This window comes from Clytia hemisphaerica, unplaced genomic scaffold, assembly GCF_902728285.1.
Source record: "Clytia hemisphaerica strain Z4C2 unplaced genomic scaffold, Clytia hemisphaerica genome assembly, whole genome shotgun sequence".
In the NCBI taxonomy this organism is placed as follows: domain Eukaryota; kingdom Metazoa; phylum Cnidaria; class Hydrozoa; order Leptothecata; family Clytiidae; genus Clytia; species Clytia hemisphaerica.
The window spans coordinates 4,227,525-4,245,600 of record NW_027104101.1 but is presented as its reverse complement, the minus strand read 5'-3'; the positions used below and the strand labels follow the sequence as shown (position 1 = coordinate 4,245,600).

Below are 18,076 nucleotides of genomic sequence, written 5' to 3'. Positions count from 1 at the left end.
GCAATCTGTACTTAGGTGGCCGCATCTTTTTGATTAGCTAGACTATAAGGTGGTCTCCCTCCATATATATTTTGTGCATATCATCACTTGTATCTTTTTTGTAGTGTTAAATGGTAAATAAATACTTACTTACTTACTTGCAAATATATTAGTCCCTTCAACTGGAAAGTAGCTTAATGATCTCTTTGATTTGAGTCTCGTCCTAATTCGAAAAGAAATCTTAGAGAAAGTCACCTGTATGGCTTATTTTTTTATGTTTTAAATTTTCACTCATTGGCCAATTTATTAATACTAGTAGTGTTAAATAAATTGTTGTTAAAATCGAGAAAATTGAAAAAGTTCGAGTGACATATCAGTACTGACATATTGCATGAAATTCAGGGACAAAAAAATTGCAAACGATCTTAATTGGTATAAAATCAAGTTCACATTGTATATCAAAGAATTTTCAAGAGGTAATCCATCATGGAGCTCAGTTAAACTTCATTTGCGTCAACATGATGAAAAATCACTCTTTACTCTCAATGATTTGTGAAATTTCTTGATTTTGATACATTAAATTCTAGTTACTATCGAAGGAAAACGATAAAATTTGAGAAAATTCGAGTGAATAAAATAACTACATACCTGTGTGTAATCGCACATCTTCGAGATCAGTTTTGTAGACGATTGTTGCAAAATCAAATTCACATTTTATATCAAAGATTTTTCAAGAGGTAATCCATCATGGAGCTCAGTTAAACTTCATTTGCGTCGACATGATGAAAAATCACTCTTTACTTTAAATAATTTGTGAAATTTCTTGGTCTTAATATTACAAGTTTTAGTTAATATCGAAGTAAAACGATAAAAGTCGAGAAAATTCGAGGAAATAAAATAATTATTACTTACCTATACTAACATTTTGGCCAAGAAATTTGTAGACAAGGAAATAAAATCAAGTTCACATTTTTATATCAGAGAATTTTTAAGAGGTAATCCATCATGAAGCTCAGTTAAACTTCATTTGCGTCAACGTGATGAAAAATCACTCTTTAACTTTCAATGAATTTGTGAAATTTCTTGATTTTGATACATTAAATTCTAGTTAATATCGAATTGAAACGATAAAAGTTGAGAAAATTCGAGAAATAAATTGATTACATACCTTTATACTGGGTTGGTGTAATTTAAGATGCAAGATCTAACGATTTACGATTCACGATGCGCGATCCATGCATAAAGTATGCTGATTATTCCTAATAATTATCATATAACTTAAATTATATAACATAATTCTAAAACAATGGCATAATCTTTTCTCACTTTTGTTTACCACGGTAAATTCATGCGACAAAAAAGAAATGGAACTACGAATAATTACGACCGTAAAATTATGAAAAAAAACTAACTTGCATAATGTTGATATTGATAATGGAAGCTAACTTGTGAACATCTTACAGTAGACAGAGAGTGAAAGTAAACAATACACAAGAAATATTTTTGCTCTCCTCAGTTTTAACAATCATAATCGAATATAGCATTTTCTTTCTTATAGCAAATAAAAGAATATATTGGCAAACAATATGTTTTGCGGACCGTAATGTACGAAGCAAAAAAACTGGTGCTCTATTATGAGAAAGAATTTTCTTTCGGTAAACAATTCCCCTATATTGATTCAAGTTATGAAAAAGAGAGAGAGTACAGAAGGTGAATGCACGTGGTTTTCACTTTCTTTTTATATATGACTGATTTAAATATAATTTGTATAATCTTACATAAATGATGTTTTCAAAAGTAATTGAGTTTCAGCGAATGAAAGTTTGTAAATTGCCTAAATATTTAATCATAATTTGCATAATTACGCATGAATTAACATATTTTATGCACAGATCGCGAATCGTGCATCGTAAATCGTTAGATCGTGCATCTTAAATTACACCAACCCCTTTATACTTACATTTTGGATACTTCAAGGTCAGAAATTTTTGAAAGATTGGGGTAAAATCAAGTTCACACCAAAGAATTTTCAAGAGGTAATCCATCATGGAGCTCAGTTAGTTGTTGCTTTCATTTATCTTTATATTAATATCATTAGAAAAATTTCAAGTTCACTTGATTCTCTATTTGTTAACTAAGTTGTTTTCGTTCAAGTATTTCAATCTTTGAGAACAACTTCCATGAGAATTGCTACCTTTTATTAAATGTCTGTTTTTATTCAAATTTGAAAGAGGATAATTTGAGCGGCTCATCACTTGCATATTTTCGTGAAATTTTTCCTCCAGTCCATTCGGTCACCCCGATCTGTTCGAATTGGCAACGAGTGAAAAAGAGAATAAACGTTTTGACAACATCTCTGGAAAGAGAGAATCCAGCACATCTATGGTTGCTCGGTGTAGATTGTCCGAGAAAACGACCACCGTAGGTGAAGTTGTATTTTTCGGACTCTTCCGGGTTTCGGTGCATATCAAATTGCTCGGGATTCTCGAAAAGTTGATCATCCCGGTGTATGAAGTAAGGTAGCGCGCATAACAAGTCTCCTTTGTTAATCCGGAATTTCCCCGATGTTGAATCGAGCTGGAAATCGGATTTCGCTTTACCATAAATGAAAGCTTTAGATGACCAACGTAGCATTTCAGTGAAGAATTTATGGAGATTTGGTAATGCTGATAGATTGGTTTGTTCTGGATCCTTGAAATATTGATCAGCTTCTGTTCTCAGCAGTTGCTTGTCATTGCTGGATAATCTCAGGTAGCAATACAATGAATTGAGAACGAAGATTGTAATAGCGTTGCTGGCATCCAGACATACTACATAGCAGATGTCTTTGAACATTTCTTCTTGGGTCAACCCGCTGTTTGAGAATTGGATAGATAGATTTTTTATTGAATCCACTTTGTTGAAGATCGTCATGATGTTTTCGATCAAGGTGTCGGCTTCCCCAGGCATTTTTTCCATAGTTAACATACCTTTTGTAAAAGAGAGAGATGAAAATGCTTTTAATTACTGATTGAAGCCAGTATCTACCTTCCCATTGGTCAGGATCAACATACAAGCTTACAATTTTATCAATGATCAAGTTGGCTGGTTTGAAGCCAACTCGTTGGGGTCTCACCAAGTACCTGAAGTTGCCCAGCTGGCACGCAACGTTCTTTTGACCTTTATTTTATTTATTTGAGTTGCCTGAAGATTGTCACCAAAGTGGCATGAAACTGCCAGTAGCAGAATAAAAAAGTGTCTTTTCTTCCTGACTTTCAACCTTTATCTAATGTTCACAACGTCCATATAACGTTAGATGAATGTTGAAATAACGTTGTGTGCAAGCTCAGTTACTATATAACTATAGATGTTTGGTGGCAAAACAATGCATTGTGCGTGCTCTTTTGAACTTACCTTGTGTATATTTCTCGAGAGGTGTAATGTCTTCAATGTGGACACCCAACAACATGTGACAAATAACTCGTTTAGCTGCAGTCGAAAACATTCCTTCCCAATCCACAGATGAAGCATCGCCCATACCATGTTTACTGAGTACCTTGAATTCTTTCTCAATTATGGCTACCATGTTGGGTTTTTGTTTCTCGTAACTCTTAGCAACGAAATTCATGATAAATGGTTTGTGTATTTGATGACCTTCGCCAACACTGAACACACAAGGCGTTTGACCTAACATCATTTCTGGACGTAGCTCCAAGAAACCATGGCCGGTTTTGCTTCTCTCCGTTTTGGTCATGTCCAATACAGCAGCAACAGCTACATGGTCACACACAAACGTTGTCCAATCGTTGAATATTTTGGCACAGAATACAGTACTCTGGTGTTTTTCTATTTGTTGTTGGAAGAAATCCCATCCGTTCAGTTTGAGCTGGATGAGATTGAAAAGACTGATTTTCCACCACTGGTGTGGTACGTCTCGTAATGCTTTGTTTTTCGTTGATGTCATTTTGATTTTTCTTCCCTAGAAAAAATTTTCAAAATGCTATAGTCACAAATTATTCTGTAAAGCCCGAAGAGCTAGATGTAGTGCTTTAAGCTCTTCCAAGCAAAAAAAGTCAACGTCGCAAAAAATATTGGTGCTATTGTTTTCGCGAAGCTTCTTATTGGTCAAGCGCTCAAAGTCTATTGTAATGTCACGTGACCTATGTAGGATTTCCTACCTAACCTCGTAAACTACAATCAAGTGTATCTCATGGCCGTAATATTCGAGACAAAAAGGGGAATTCTCTGTAAAACTTTATTAAAACCAAGAAAGATTGCCAAGTGTCCTAACGGTAATGGGCTTTTATATGGGGGGGATGGAAGATATAACATTTTTTGGAAATTTACCCCCCCCCCCCGGACATTGCGACTTTGAAACCCCCCCCCCCGGACAAGCATTAGTTGACCTCATGGACAATCAAAATTACCCTTAGATAGACAGAGCAAAATTACCCCCAAACAGAACAAGTTTAACCTGGAAGCCAATAAACTCCTCTCACTCTCCTCTCACTCCTCTCCTCTTCATTTGCATCAACATGATGAAAAAACACTCTTTAACTTTTAATGAATTTGTGAAATTTCATGATTTCAATGTGAAATTCTGGTGAAAATCGAAGAAAAGAAAAGAGGTAATCCATCATGGAGCTCAGTTAAACTTCATTTGCGTCAACATGATGAAAAAACACTCTTTAACTTTCAATGAATTTGTGAAATTTCTTGATTTTGATACATTAAATTCTAGTTAATATCAAAGTAAAACGATAAAAGTCGAGAAAATTCGAGTACATAAAATGATTACATACCTATACTTACATGGATACTTTCAGGGCTATAACTTTGAAGACCATTATTTTGGTAAAATTAAGTGAACATTGCACGAGTTTTCAAAATGTTATCCTCGCAGATTTTTGTCAAGCTTTAAGTACAAAACCTATATGAAATTCTGCACAACACGCGAAGTCATATATGTTATTGCTCAATTTCCAATATTCAATCATGAATTCCATTGTTTTATTTTATGATTTTTACGAGGCGGCAACGAAGTTAGCACTGTTATCTTCAAAAATACAAAGGAGATGGATGTCCAGTCGTTTATATGTTCATGATTCAATAAAGCTCATTTAATACAACTAAAATGATTGTTGTATAAAAAAAAATTAATTGTAAAATTTAATAGCAGTGGAGCAGGGAATTCGATGTTAATTGATCTACGTTTTATTGATTGTCTCTAGGGATCTAATTGTCAAAATTTTAATAAGAATTGCCAAGATTAAAACCTTGGAAAAACTAAAACATTGTCTAAAGTCTGTCTCAAAATAATTTGCAGCGGAGGCAAAAAAGGCTGTAACTATTGATAGAATTCGAATTAGATAGCGGTTCTGTGCTTTTTAAAAAGACAATTGTAAGTGGAATTTATCAAGTAAAAAATTTGGAAAAATAAAGAAAAATGAAAAACGAAGAAGAAAAAAAACAACTTCTTGCAGAAATGTGGTATAATAACCATTTTTACAGGAGTGATTTTTCAATCTTAGATCATCATCACTGTGAAAAATTTTTTCAAAATTATTCATTCAATAAAAAGATATAAAATAAAGTTTATTGCTGGTTGACTCTATAAAGTAGTATAAAAAACGATAGAAAAACAGCCTTTTGTCGATCAACCAATAACAAACTTTGTTTGATATCTTTTGATTGAATGAATATTTTTGAAAAATTTTAGTGACGATGATCTAAGATTGAAGAATCACTACTGTGAAAATGGTAATAGTACCACATTTCTACAAGAAGTTGAATTTTTTCTTCTTCATTTTTTTTTTGCTTGATAATATTCCACTCACAAATATCTTTTCAACGAGCACAAAATCACAACTTGATTCAAGTTCTATCAAAAGTTACAGCCATTTTTGTCTAAGCTGTAAATTATTTAGAGACAGACTTAAGTATACTTTACTCCCGGGGGGGGCACTCGATCTGAAAACGACCATACGTTCGGCCCAAAATTTGGCTTTTAAAATCGGACCCTTACAGTGCAGTGAATTTCCATGAAAAATCATACCCTTACAGTGCACTTTTTCAAAATTTCTCGCCCGTAAGGGCGAAAATTTTTGCAATTTTCCAAGAAAATGTGGAATTTTTCCTCCAAAATTGACCAATTTTGTGCCAATTTTACCAAAAAATTGGCCTTTTATCACAATTTCCTACCCTTACAGTGCAGTTCAGTGCAGTTTTGTAATTTCCTACCCTTACAGTGCACTAGCTAAACTATGAAAAACCGACCCTTAAGGGCCGAACGTCTGGTAGGTCATTTACCTTGAGTGCCCCCCCCCCCCCGGGACTTTACTGAATTCAGCATCATCCACATTATCAAAAAGCAAATTACATAAGCGAAGCATAAGTTTGATTTGACAAAATGATTTAACATAGGAGGTAGATTCGCTGGATTGTAGGATTGGGATTCAGGGATTCGGATTCGGATTCAGGATTCGTAAAAAGCTTTGTAAAAAAAAGTTGAAAAAAGATATTGACTTCAAACCAAAAGATCTTGAAAGATTACATAACATAAATCAGTTCTTGACAAAAATTGATATAAAAATGGGCGTGGCCTTGACGCTAATTAGGGAAATTCCCCTTTTTAGGATTCAAATTTCCAGCCCATTGCATACTTTGGCTAGTTCTCAGTCCCCTCATTGAGGTTAAACAATTTCTAAACACCTGATCTTATGACCAGACATGACAATGATTGATTGTGGACAAAATTTATTGACAAAAAGGGCGTGGCCTCGATGCTAATTAGGAAAATTCCCCTATTTAGGATTCAAAACACGAAAATTGCAAAGTTTGGTTAGTTCTCAGTCCCTTCGTTGTATTTGGATCAATTTCTAAACACCTAATCTTATGACCTAATATGTCAATGATTAATCGTGGACAAATTTTATTGACAAAAAGGGCGTGGTCTCGATGCTAATTAGGGAAATTCCCCTATTTAGGATTCAAAACACGAAAATTGCAAAGTTTGGCTAGTTCTCAGTTCCCTCGTTGAATTTGGATCAATTTCTAAACACCTGATCTTATGACCGGACATGTCAAAGATTAATTGTGGACAAAATTTAATGATAAAAAGGGCGTGGCCTCGATGCTAATTAGAGAAATTCCCTTTTTTAGGATTCAAAGCACAAAAATTGCAAATTTTGGCAAAGTTAGGCTAGTTCTCAGTCCCCTCGTTGTATTTGGATCAATTTCTAAACACCTGATCTTATGACTGGACATGTCAATAATTAATCGTGGACAAATTTTATTGACAAAAAGGGCGTTACCTTGATGCTAATTAGGGAAATTCCCTTTTTTAGGATTCAAAACACAAAAATTGCAAATTTTGGCAAAGTTTGGCTAGTTCTCAGTCCCCTCGTTGTATTTGGATCAATTTCTAAACACCTGATCTTATGACCGCACATGTCAATGATTAACCGTGGACAAAATTTATTGACAAAAAGGGCGTGGCCTCAATGTTAATTAGGGAAATTCCCTTATTTAAGACTCAAAACACGAAAATTGCAAAGTTTGGCAAAGTTTGGCTAGTTCTCAGTCCCTTCGTTGTATTTGGATCAATTTCTAAACACCTGATCTTATGACCAGAAATATCAATGATTAATCGTGGACAAATTTTATTGACAAAAAAGGCGTGGTCTCGATGCTAATTAGGGAAATTCCCCTATTTAGGATTCAAAACACGAAAATTGCAAAGTTTGGCTAGTTCTCAGTTCCCTCGTTGAATTTGGATCAATTTCTAAACACCTGATCTTATGACCAGACATGTCAAAGATTAATTGTGGACAAAATTTAATGATAAAAAGGGCGTGGCCTCGATGCTAATTAGGGAAATTCCCTTTTTTAGGATTCAAAACACAAAAATTGCAAATTTTGGCAAAGTTTGGCTAGTTCTCAGTCCCCTCGTTGTATTTGGATCAATTTCTAAACACCTGATCTTATGACTGGACATGTCAATAATTAATCGTGGACAAATTTTATTGACAAAAAGGGCGTGGCCTTGATGCTAATTAGGGAAATTCCCTTTTTTAGGATTCAAAACACAAAAATTGCAAATTTTGGCAAAGTTTGGCTAGTTCTCAGTCCCTTCGTTGTATTTGGATCAATTTCTAAACACCTGATCTTATGACCAGAAATATCAATGATTAATCGTGGACAAATTTTATTGACAAAAAAGGCGTGGTCTCGATGCTAATTAGGGAAATTCCCCTATTTAGGATTCAAAACACGAAAATTGCAAAGTTTGGCTAGTTCTCAGTTCCCTCGTTGAATTTGGATCAATTTCTAAACACCTGATCTTATGAATGGACATGTCAATGATTAATTGTGGAAGAAATTAATTGATAAAAAGGGCGTGGCCTCGATGCTAATTAGGGAAATTCCCTTTTTTAGGATTCAAAACACGAAAATTGCAAAGTTTGGCTAGTTCTCAGTCCCCTCGTTGTATTTAGATCAATTTCTAAACACCTGATCTTATGACCAGACATGTCAATGATTAATCGTGGACAAATTTTATTGACAAAAAGGGCGTGGTCTCGATGCTAATTAGGGAAATTCCCCTATTTAGGATTCAAAACACGAAAATTGCAAAGTTTGGCTAGTTCTCAGTTCCCTCGTTGAATTTGGATCGATTTCTAAACACCTGATCTTATGACCGCACATGTCAATGATTAATCGCCCACGGAAACCTTACCTGATCCATCAGGTGTTTAGAAATTGATCCAAACTCAACGAGAGGACTGAGAACTAGCCAAACTTTGCAATTTTCGTGTTTTGAACCTAAATAGGGGAATTTCCCTAATTAGCATCTAGACCACGCCCTTTTTGTCAATAACATTTGTCCACGATTAATCATTGACATTTCCGGTCATAAGATCAGGTGTTTAGAAATTGATCCAAATACAACAAAGGGACTGAGAACTAGCCAAACTTTGCCAAACTTTGCAATTTTCGTGTTTTGAGTCCTAAATAAGGGAATTTCCCTAATTAGCATCGAGGCCACGCCCTTTTTGTCAATAAAATTTGTCCACGATTAATCATTGACATGTCTATTCATAAGATCAGGTGTTTAGAAATTGATCCAAATACAACGAAGGAACTGAGAACTTGCCAAACTTTCCCAAACTTTGCAATTTTTGTGTTTTGAATCCTAAAAAAGAGAATTTCCCTAATTAGCATCAAGACCACGCCCTTTTTGTCAATAAAATTTGTCCATGATTAATCATTGACATGTCCCTTTATAAGATCAGGTGTTTAGAAATTGATCCAAATACAACAAGGGGACTGAGAACTAGCCAAACTTTGCCAAACTTTGCAATTTTTGTGTTTTGAATCCTAAGAAAGGGAATTTCCCTAATTAGCATCGAGGCCACGCCCTTTTTATCAATAAATTTTGTCCACAATTAATCATTGACATGTCCGGTCATAAGATCAGATGTTTAGAAATCGATCCAAATTCAAAGAGGGAACTGAGAACTAGCCAAACTTTGCTAAACTTTGCAATTTTTGTGTTTTGAATCCTAAATAAGGGAATTTCCCTAATTAGCATCGAGGCAACGCCCTTTTTTTCAATAAAATTTGTCCACGATTAATCATTGACATGTCCAGTCATAAGATCAGGTGTTTAGAAATTGATCCAAATACAACAAGGGGACTGAGAACTAGCCAAACTTTGCCAAACTTTGCAATTTTTGTGTTTTGAATCCTAAGAAAGGGAATTTCCCTAATTAGCATCGAGGCCACGCCCTTTTTGTCAATAAATTTTGTCCACGATTAATCATTGACATGTCAGGTAATAAGATCAGATGTTTAGAAATTGATCCAAATACAACAAAGGGACTGAGAACTAGCCAAACTTTGCCAAACTTTGCAATTTTCGTGTTTTGAATCCTAAATAAGGGAATTTCCCTAATTAGCATCAAGGCCACGCCCTTTTTGTCAATAAATTTTGTCCACGATTAATCATTGACATGTGCAGTCATAAGATCAGGTGTTCAGAAATTGATCCAAACTCAACGAGAGGACTGAGAACTAGCCAAACTTTGCAATTTTCGTGTTTTGAATCCTAAATAGGGGAATTTCCCTAATTAGCATCTAGACCACGCCCTTTTTGTCAATAACATTTGTCCACGATTAATCATTGACATTTCCGGTCATAAGATCAGGTGTTTAGAAATTGATCCAAATACAACAAAGGGACTGAGAACTAGCCAAACTTTGCCAAACAATGCAATTTTCGTGTTTTGAGTCCTAAATAAGGGAATTTCCCTAATTAGCTTCAAGACCACGCCCTTTTTGTCAATAAAATTTGTCCACGATTAATCATTGACATGTCCCTTCATAAGATCAGGTGTTTAGAAATTGATCCAAATACAACGAAGGAACTGAGAACTTGCCAAACTTTCCCAAACTTTGCAATTTTTGTGTTTTGAATCCTAAAAAAGGGAATTTCCCTAATTAGCATCGAGGCAACGCCCTTTTTTTCAATAAAATTTGTCCACGATTAATCATTGACATGTCCGGTCATAAGATCATGTGTTTAGAAATTGATCTAAATACAACAAGGGGACTGAGAACTAGCCAAACTTTGCCAAATTTTGTGTTTTGAATCCTAAGAAAGGGAATTTCCCTAATTAGCATCGAGGCCACGCCCTTTTTATCAATAAATTTTGTCCACAATTAATCATTGACATGTCCGGTCATAAGATCAGATGTTTAGAAATCGATCCAAATTCAAAGAGGGAACTGAGAACTAGCCAAACTTTGCCAAAATTGCCAAAATTTCTAATTTTCGTGTTTTGAGTCCTAAATAAGGGAATTTCCCTAATTAGCATCGAGGCAACGCCCTTTTTGTCAATAAAATTTGTCCACGATTAATCATTGACATGTCTGGTCATAAGATCAGGTGTTTAGAAATTGATCCAAATACAACAAGGGGACTGAGAACTAGCCAAACTTTGCCAAACTTTGCAATTTTTGTGTTTTGAATCCTAAGAAAGGGAATTTCCCTAATTAGCATCGAGGCCACGCCCTTTTTGTCAATAAATTTTGTCCACGATTAATCATTGACATTTCCAGTCATAAGATCATGTGTTTAGAAATTGATTAAAATACCACAAAGGGACTGAGAACTAGCCAAACTTTGCCAAAATTTCTAATTTTCGTGTTTTGAGTCCTAAATAAGGGAATTTCCCTAGTTAGCATCGAGGCCACGCCCTTTTTATCAATAAATTTTGTCCACAATTAATCATTGACATGTCCGGTCATAAGATCAGGTGTCTAGAAATTGATCCAAACCCAACGAGTGAACTGAGAACTAGCCAAACTTTGCAATTTTCGTGTTTTGAATCCTAAATAAGGGAATTTCCCTAGTTAGCATCGAGGCCACGCCCTTTTTGTCAATAAATTTTGTCCACAATTAATCATTGACATGTCTGGTCATAAGATCAAGTGTTTAGAAATTGATTTAACCTCAACAAGGGGACTGAGAACTAGCCAAAGTATGCAATGGGCTGGAAATTTGAATCCTAAAAAGGGGAATTTCCCTAATTAGCGTCAAGGCCACGCCCATTTTTATATCAATTTTTGTCAAGAACTGCTCTATGTTATGTAATCTTTCAAGATCTTTTGGTTTGAAGTCAATACTTTTTTTCAATTTTTTTTTACAAAACTTTTTACGAATCCTGAATCCGAATCCGAATCCTTGAATCCCAATCCTACAATCCAGCGAATCGCCCAACTTAGGATAGCGAGGATACAAAAATTTATTCCCCCTCCCGTGTTTCAGAATCTAAGAGACAACATAATTATGTCCATATGCTTTGCTCATTTCAAAATGACTTTATAAACATTTTCTTAAAATTTCTTTAGGATAATAAATAAAATTTAGTACAAGAAAAAATTTTCCTTTCAACATCATAATGACTAAAAATTTCGATAAGATCTTCAAATCTGCGAAGAGAGAGATATACGCCAATCTCGTTTTATATTTTTATATTGCAAATTAAATAATCTTAAATTTTGACTGTTGATAGCACACCACGCTAAGTTTAAAAATGTTAACAAATCTGCACAGATTTATTCGTTTGTACGCATAGATTTATAAAGCCCGGCGGGCTAGATATCGTGCTTTGGCTGAAAAGTGTGCCGAGGTTAGGTAGGAAACCCTACCTAAGTCACGTGATGTTACAATAGAATTTCAGCGCTTGACCAATAAGAAGCTACGCTTGTTTTCGAAAACAATAGCAGCAATATTCTTTGAGATATCCACTTTTTTTTTGCTTGGAAGAGCTTGAAGCACGATACTAGCCCTTCGTTACTCACTCTTCCACGTTAATAACTTACAATATCAAAAGAAAGGTAAAAACTTTCACGGTTTTCCGATCATTTCGAAATGAATTGTGGGATTGGACCTCGTACACGTTTCTAGTTGAAAAATTATGCTGTGTACAACGCTATTCACGGAGCCAAATGACGGAAGAAAAAAATCAAAATGATATGAATTAAGCTAAAAAATAATTTAATAAAAATTGATGCAAAATCATAACAAAATGAATATAGAAATTTGGGACAAAAGGGAAGCTGGCTCGAGTGGGGAAATTTGAATTTAAGTTCAACAAAGCCGCGGTAAATGAATTCAAAATGAAATTTCATTTCCAGAAAAGGAAGTAAAATCAGTAATCAATATCAGAAATTTCATAAAAGAATCATTTCTCAAAAAATTATTGGGGCGTGCCCCCTTTCCCCTCCCCTGGTAGCTACGACAATGGTACTAATACCTACAGTAGGTCCCCGCATTCCATCAACGCATAGTGTAATATTTCCATAATAAGCTTGAGTGATAACTTTAAACCAATAATAATAATTCAATAGTGTAATAAGTTAATTAATGAAAAACAAGAGGAGAGAGAGATAAGCTGCAATCGCAATTAAAGGTTTTATTTTCACATAAGTTTTCCCGTTTCATATCAGACACATATTTCATATCAGGACAGTATCTAATTGTTGCTATATTATACTGATATAAGCAAAAATGTTTTTATTTTCCTCTTTCTGACCAATCTTGCTCCACATCCATGTCAATCCAATGTGAAAAAAAAATTAAAAATAAAACCTTTAAGTGGAGTCATTTTGGTGCCTCAAGCCGACTCCAGCTAACTCTTCTATGATTGCAATGAAAAAAACACATTTAAATAAAGATTCTCTCTAATCGAAAAGCCTCACACATCTGTCAAGTCTGTAAATATGCAAATGTGTCAAGGAAAACGAAAACCTTAACTACAAAAGCAGAAAATGAAAATGAAAAATAAGAAATTTTAAAAAAGTGCAAAAACGCGAAAAATATTACAAAATAATTTAATTATAACCTTTTGTTCAAAAAGATTGTATAAAACAGGCATGAAGCCTCTCAAAAAGATGTCTTTTCCTTTTTATTCAATGCCAAAAATGCTTGTCCAGCAACAAGAAAAAGATTAATGCCATCTTGAATTAATTATGACGTCATCATCATTAGAACAAATGTAAAATACAGACCAGAATGTCTCTTGGTCATGTACGTGCATCACGTGACCTTTGGCAAAAACACATCGAGGAAATCCATTTATCCAGCTTAAATAATCATAACAAATGATAAACAGAACTTTTGCAATGTGTTTGTACCCTTAATTTTGCTGCTAAAATATCATCATTCATAATGTCTAGCGAGTAACAATATTGCACCAGAGGCTAACCCGAATGGCAACTTTATTCAAGGTAGGAAGGTCTCTGTTTAGACAGAAACTCCACACCAAGAGATTTTGTTACAAAAAATCTCACCGACTTTCCTTCTTCAACTTTTTTCACATTTTATGCAGTCCCTGCAGCCATCCGTTCTCGTTGTTCTTTCAATCGAATATACATCGGTTCTTTTAATGTGTCTTTGGCGCGCTGTGATTTTGGATGATTTGGCCCAAGAACCTATGCAAAAAAGTTGCGTTAGACCAAATTTTATTTCTCCCTTTTAGTGTCTTTCAGAGAAGGACATATCTAAATGTTCTTTAAATGTTGTTTAAATGTTTCCATATGCGGGACTATAAAATGTGGAGGTTTTTCTTTACGATTTAAGCCGTTTATACTGAATTTGAGGCTTCGCTTCGGGCGCAATAGCCTCCAAAGAATAAATTTAGTCGGGGTGATAGAATACAACGTACAATTTAACGATTGGTTAGTATTGACATATTGAGATCGTGAAAGTAGTTTTTGTAGAAGAATTTCTATCCCTATTGGGATTTCAATGGGAATTTTAATCTCTACTCAGAAAAAAAGTTCCACCGGGACTGTGAGACAGGGTGTTAAAAAGAATCCCCGTACCCAACGGGCACACAACATTGTTTCAACGTTTATCTAATGTTCACAACGTCCGTATTACCTTAGATGAACGTCTAGACAACGTTGCTGGCTACACACTAGAAACAGTAGATAAACAATCACATTACATACCTCCATACACGCTTTGTCCCATTCCAGGAAATAATCGTACGCTTTATTGAAGTTCCGGTCATCTTCGTACAGAATACCGATGTTCAAACATAACCGGACGTACAGCATGTGACATTTTCCGTATGCTTTCAAACACAAATCCATTGATAATTCCAGTTGCTAGGTAACGAAAAAAGAAGAAAACTATTAGAAATTCAAGTACCAGAGGAACGATTAATAGACGTTTTCATAAAAATACGTCAAGTGCAACGCTTAACCACTGACCTTTATATACCCTGAACCAAGTTTCTCAATCCCGGCCAAGCAAAATCTTTGATCGGAGTTTTTTACCACCCTAATGGCGGCACTACTCAATAGCGGTGTAAATGCATCGAGAGCGCTAGATCAACTTTTCCTGCAAAACTTTTGATGATGTAACGTCGTTAGACGTTAATTTTTAGCACTGCAATGTCTTCTTTACAGGTACCAATTCAAAAACAAACTTCGATCAAAGCTTGGTTCAGGGATATATAAAGGTCAGTGCACTTGACACGTTTTCAAAATATTGCTTATAGCAATTGATTCCCAGAGGAGTTCATAAAAAGTTTACTCTATTTATAAAGTAACACTTGAACAGTCAAGGGGGTTTAATGACCTTGGGGATGGTTTTAAAACGAGGCAGTCGTTGCTCTCAAAATAATTTATGAAAAGACCCATATGGATGAAGGGATTCATTCTGTCACCTCAGAAATAACTGAAAATGATTGGAAAAACAAGTACAGTTGAGTCTCTTTAACTCGAACATCTATAACTAGAATGTCTCCTTAACTCGAACAAGTTTTATAGTCCCTTCTACTAACAATGCACTATAATCCTTACTCTATAATTCGAATTTTCCTTAACTCGAGCAAAATTGCGTTTACAGCGTGTCGGAGTTAGAGACTCCATTGGTACAATAAATACACACGAGGCAGGTCCAATGAATGCCTTTTATACTTTCCCCTGAATTCTCCCTCAAAAAAGGGGACCGACCAAGGGAAGATGAACCCATACTCTGTTATATCTCGTGGTCCCAGGGGGAGGAGGGTATTTGACAAAATATGTGCCGGGTATGTGCAGGCAGTAAGCGTCTTCAAGTCTCTCCAACATTTTTCTATCCAAATCTTTCTAATGATTTCTAATAGATTTAAAGGTTCTATTTTTCCATGTTTTAAGTGTTCCCGTTTCATATCAGACACATATTTCTTTTCAGCACAGTGCCTGCCTATTGTTATATTATGCTGATATAAGCAAAAAAATGTTTTTCCTTTCCTCCTTCTGATCAAACTTGCTACATACTCCATGTCAACCCAATGTGAAAAAAGCTTGTGAATTAAAATTGATGAGTAAGCAAACGATATCACTCTTATTCAACAACAAAACCTTTAATATTGATCAGTGATTTTAAAAGCTTTAGAAAATTTTAGAAGGTCCAATGAGACAATACGTACTTCTTTTTTGTTCTGGAAATATTGTCGAGCTCTTGGATTGACGAAAGATTTGGTCATGATGGATTCTGCTAAATGTCCAATATCGTTGACCTGGTCACGTGAGAAAAGATAAAAAGCTATTCATGATATGTACCACTGCAATGACTTCACGAAATTATGCAACTTTTCTGTTTTTGTTCCACCCAATATGTCACTTTTTCTATTGTTTAAGTGACGTATTGGGTGGAAAATTTAAAAGTTCTTAAAAGACTCTCCATTGGTGCATATCATGAATTGACTATGTACCAAGCGGGGAAAAAAACTATCAAAGTCATTCATCTTACTTTAACCTAAGAAAGATTGCCCATAAATTGTGTCATGAGCTTGAACCAAAGAAGTTAAAATTAATACCTTTCTACGTGAAAAAATCGAGCGGTCATGCCCTTGACCCCTTCCCCCATCGTGTTTAAAGCCCCTCATTTAGAATGGCGGATTGAACCTAGCCTTTTTTTGTTTGTGCGTCATATAATTTTCAAAATTCTACTTTCAATCTGGCGCTTGTGTAAAAACCACGCGGGTCACGCGTTTTGGATGGGAAATATGTGGCTTTATATCCCATACGGGAGTTTCGGGTCTAGCCTTTACAGGGACTTTGGAGTCAACGGTGCGACCCCTTCATTTCAACAAGTCAAAGAATAGACGGAGAAGGGATTTTAAACTAACCTTTTCGAAGTATGCAATAGCTTTATCGATGACATCAAAAGATTGTTGGCGCAAATCCTCTTTGCGTTCCAAGTCGGCAAGTATACTCAAATGATGACATAGTAAGATCCGTATGAGAGCCAACTTGAACTGAAATAAAAAAACATCACATAAATATACATCAGTAATATCTTTCAGATATTCTTTTCTTCAGATATTTGGTCGAGTTATGGAGACTTCACTGTACTCTTAGGTTCCAAATAAACGCCCCCCCCCGTTTGTTAACTTTTAAGAATATTTTCAGCTGTTAAAAAGAAGGCCCCTTATTTTGCTCTAAATAGCCTGATTTTAGCCTACATTTACCTTATTTTTTGGTTTTCAGAAGTACAATCTACCACCCCCCGGCAATTAGGTCCCCCGTTTAAATAAAATCTCGAAAAATTTCCAACCCCCCCCCTCCGTTTATTCGAACCCCTCCCCCCGTTTATTTGGAACCTAAGAGTATTCATCTATAAGTTCGCATCTCACAAAATCTTATTTTTGCTTTTACAATTTTGGTAAATATACTTATAAGAATCTGTAAGATCTCGTGTTATCAATGGTTTTCTTGGCAGGATCTTGGTACGAACTTGCAAGATCTGACATATGATAATATCTTGCAGGTCCTCTCAGAGCTTCCGAGATTTTGACAAGAATTTTGACCAAGGAAGACAAAATGCTGCCTCAAAACCGGATGAGAATCATAATTAATGAAGAACTATCTTGTACAGTTCTCTGTCTTATTCCATCTTCAACGGACTAACCAAGAATTTTCTTCGAATTAAAGAGATCGTTTTTACACTACTTTTCAGCTAAGGGGACAAATGTCTTAGTTCGAAGCTTAGAAAGATTCGAATAATTCATGATATGCAGTATTGCATTACATCATGGACCCAATAGCTGATTGGTTTAAAGTGTTGACTAGCTTTACGTCAATTTCAACCAATCAGCTGTTGGGTCCGTGGAAGACATTGCAATGATGCATATCATGAATAGACATTCCAATAAAGAAGAGTTAATTGTACCTCATTGTCATCACCAGAGAGTTGATCACGGTATTTGACACTCTTGTAAGCCATCGCTACAACTTCTTTGTCTTCATCAATTTGACTGGCTGTTACGAAATTGTGGTTCTTCACTACCTATAAATGCAAATACACAATTCTTTTATTTTCAAAAAAAGCCTTCAGATGTTATCAAATTTTTTTAGCTTTAAGGGCTACTTAGACTATACACAAAAAAATCGACGAACAATATTCGACAATATGGATCGTGACAGTAATGTACGAAGTAAACAACTGGTAGTCAATTATAAAAAGGAATCTTCTTTCTGTAAACAATCCTATATTGTTGGAATATTGCAAATGGAGCTGACAATATATTACGAACATCTTTTCAATATATTGCTG

At 35.1% G+C, this 18,076-nt stretch overlaps 2 protein-coding genes across 4 annotated transcripts in view; both read right to left on the bottom strand.

The window, feature by feature from the left end:
* Positions 1-2,020: 2,020 nt before the first annotated feature.
* Positions 2,021-4,865, bottom strand: LOC136813153 (uncharacterized). 2 transcript variants are annotated; one of them, XM_067069684.1, is made up of 3 exons: positions 4,761-4,865; positions 3,373-3,937; positions 2,021-2,948 (listed from the first exon to the last, which is right to left on the bottom strand). In XM_067069684.1, exons 2-3 carry the CDS (start codon positions 3,920-3,922, stop codon positions 2,194-2,196), a joined length of 1,305 nt encoding a protein of 434 aa, XP_066925785.1. In that variant the 5' UTR covers positions 3,923-3,937; positions 4,761-4,865; the 3' UTR covers positions 2,021-2,193. The 2 variants fall into 2 exon arrangements, with proteins under 2 accessions (XP_066925785.1, XP_066925786.1); XM_067069685.1 differs by having other exon boundaries at positions 4,771-4,859.
* Positions 4,866-12,823: 7,958 nt separating this feature from the next.
* Positions 12,824-18,076, bottom strand: part of LOC136813151 (telomerase protein component 1-like) — an 89,007-nt gene continuing 83,754 nt past the window's right edge. The window contains exons 23-27 of one of the 2 annotated variants that reach the window (XM_067069682.1): positions 17,693-17,809; positions 16,650-16,778; positions 15,948-16,037; positions 14,479-14,637; positions 12,824-13,956 (exon numbers count right to left, since the gene is read on the bottom strand). In XM_067069682.1, coding sequence (XP_066925783.1) covers positions 13,846-13,956; positions 14,479-14,637; positions 15,948-16,037; positions 16,650-16,778; positions 17,693-17,809 — 606 coding nt within the window. In that variant the 3' untranslated portion in view covers positions 12,824-13,845. The remainder of the gene's footprint in view (positions 13,957-14,478; positions 14,638-15,947; positions 16,038-16,649; positions 16,779-17,692; positions 17,810-18,076) is intronic. The other variant, XM_067069681.1, reaches the window with a different exon arrangement.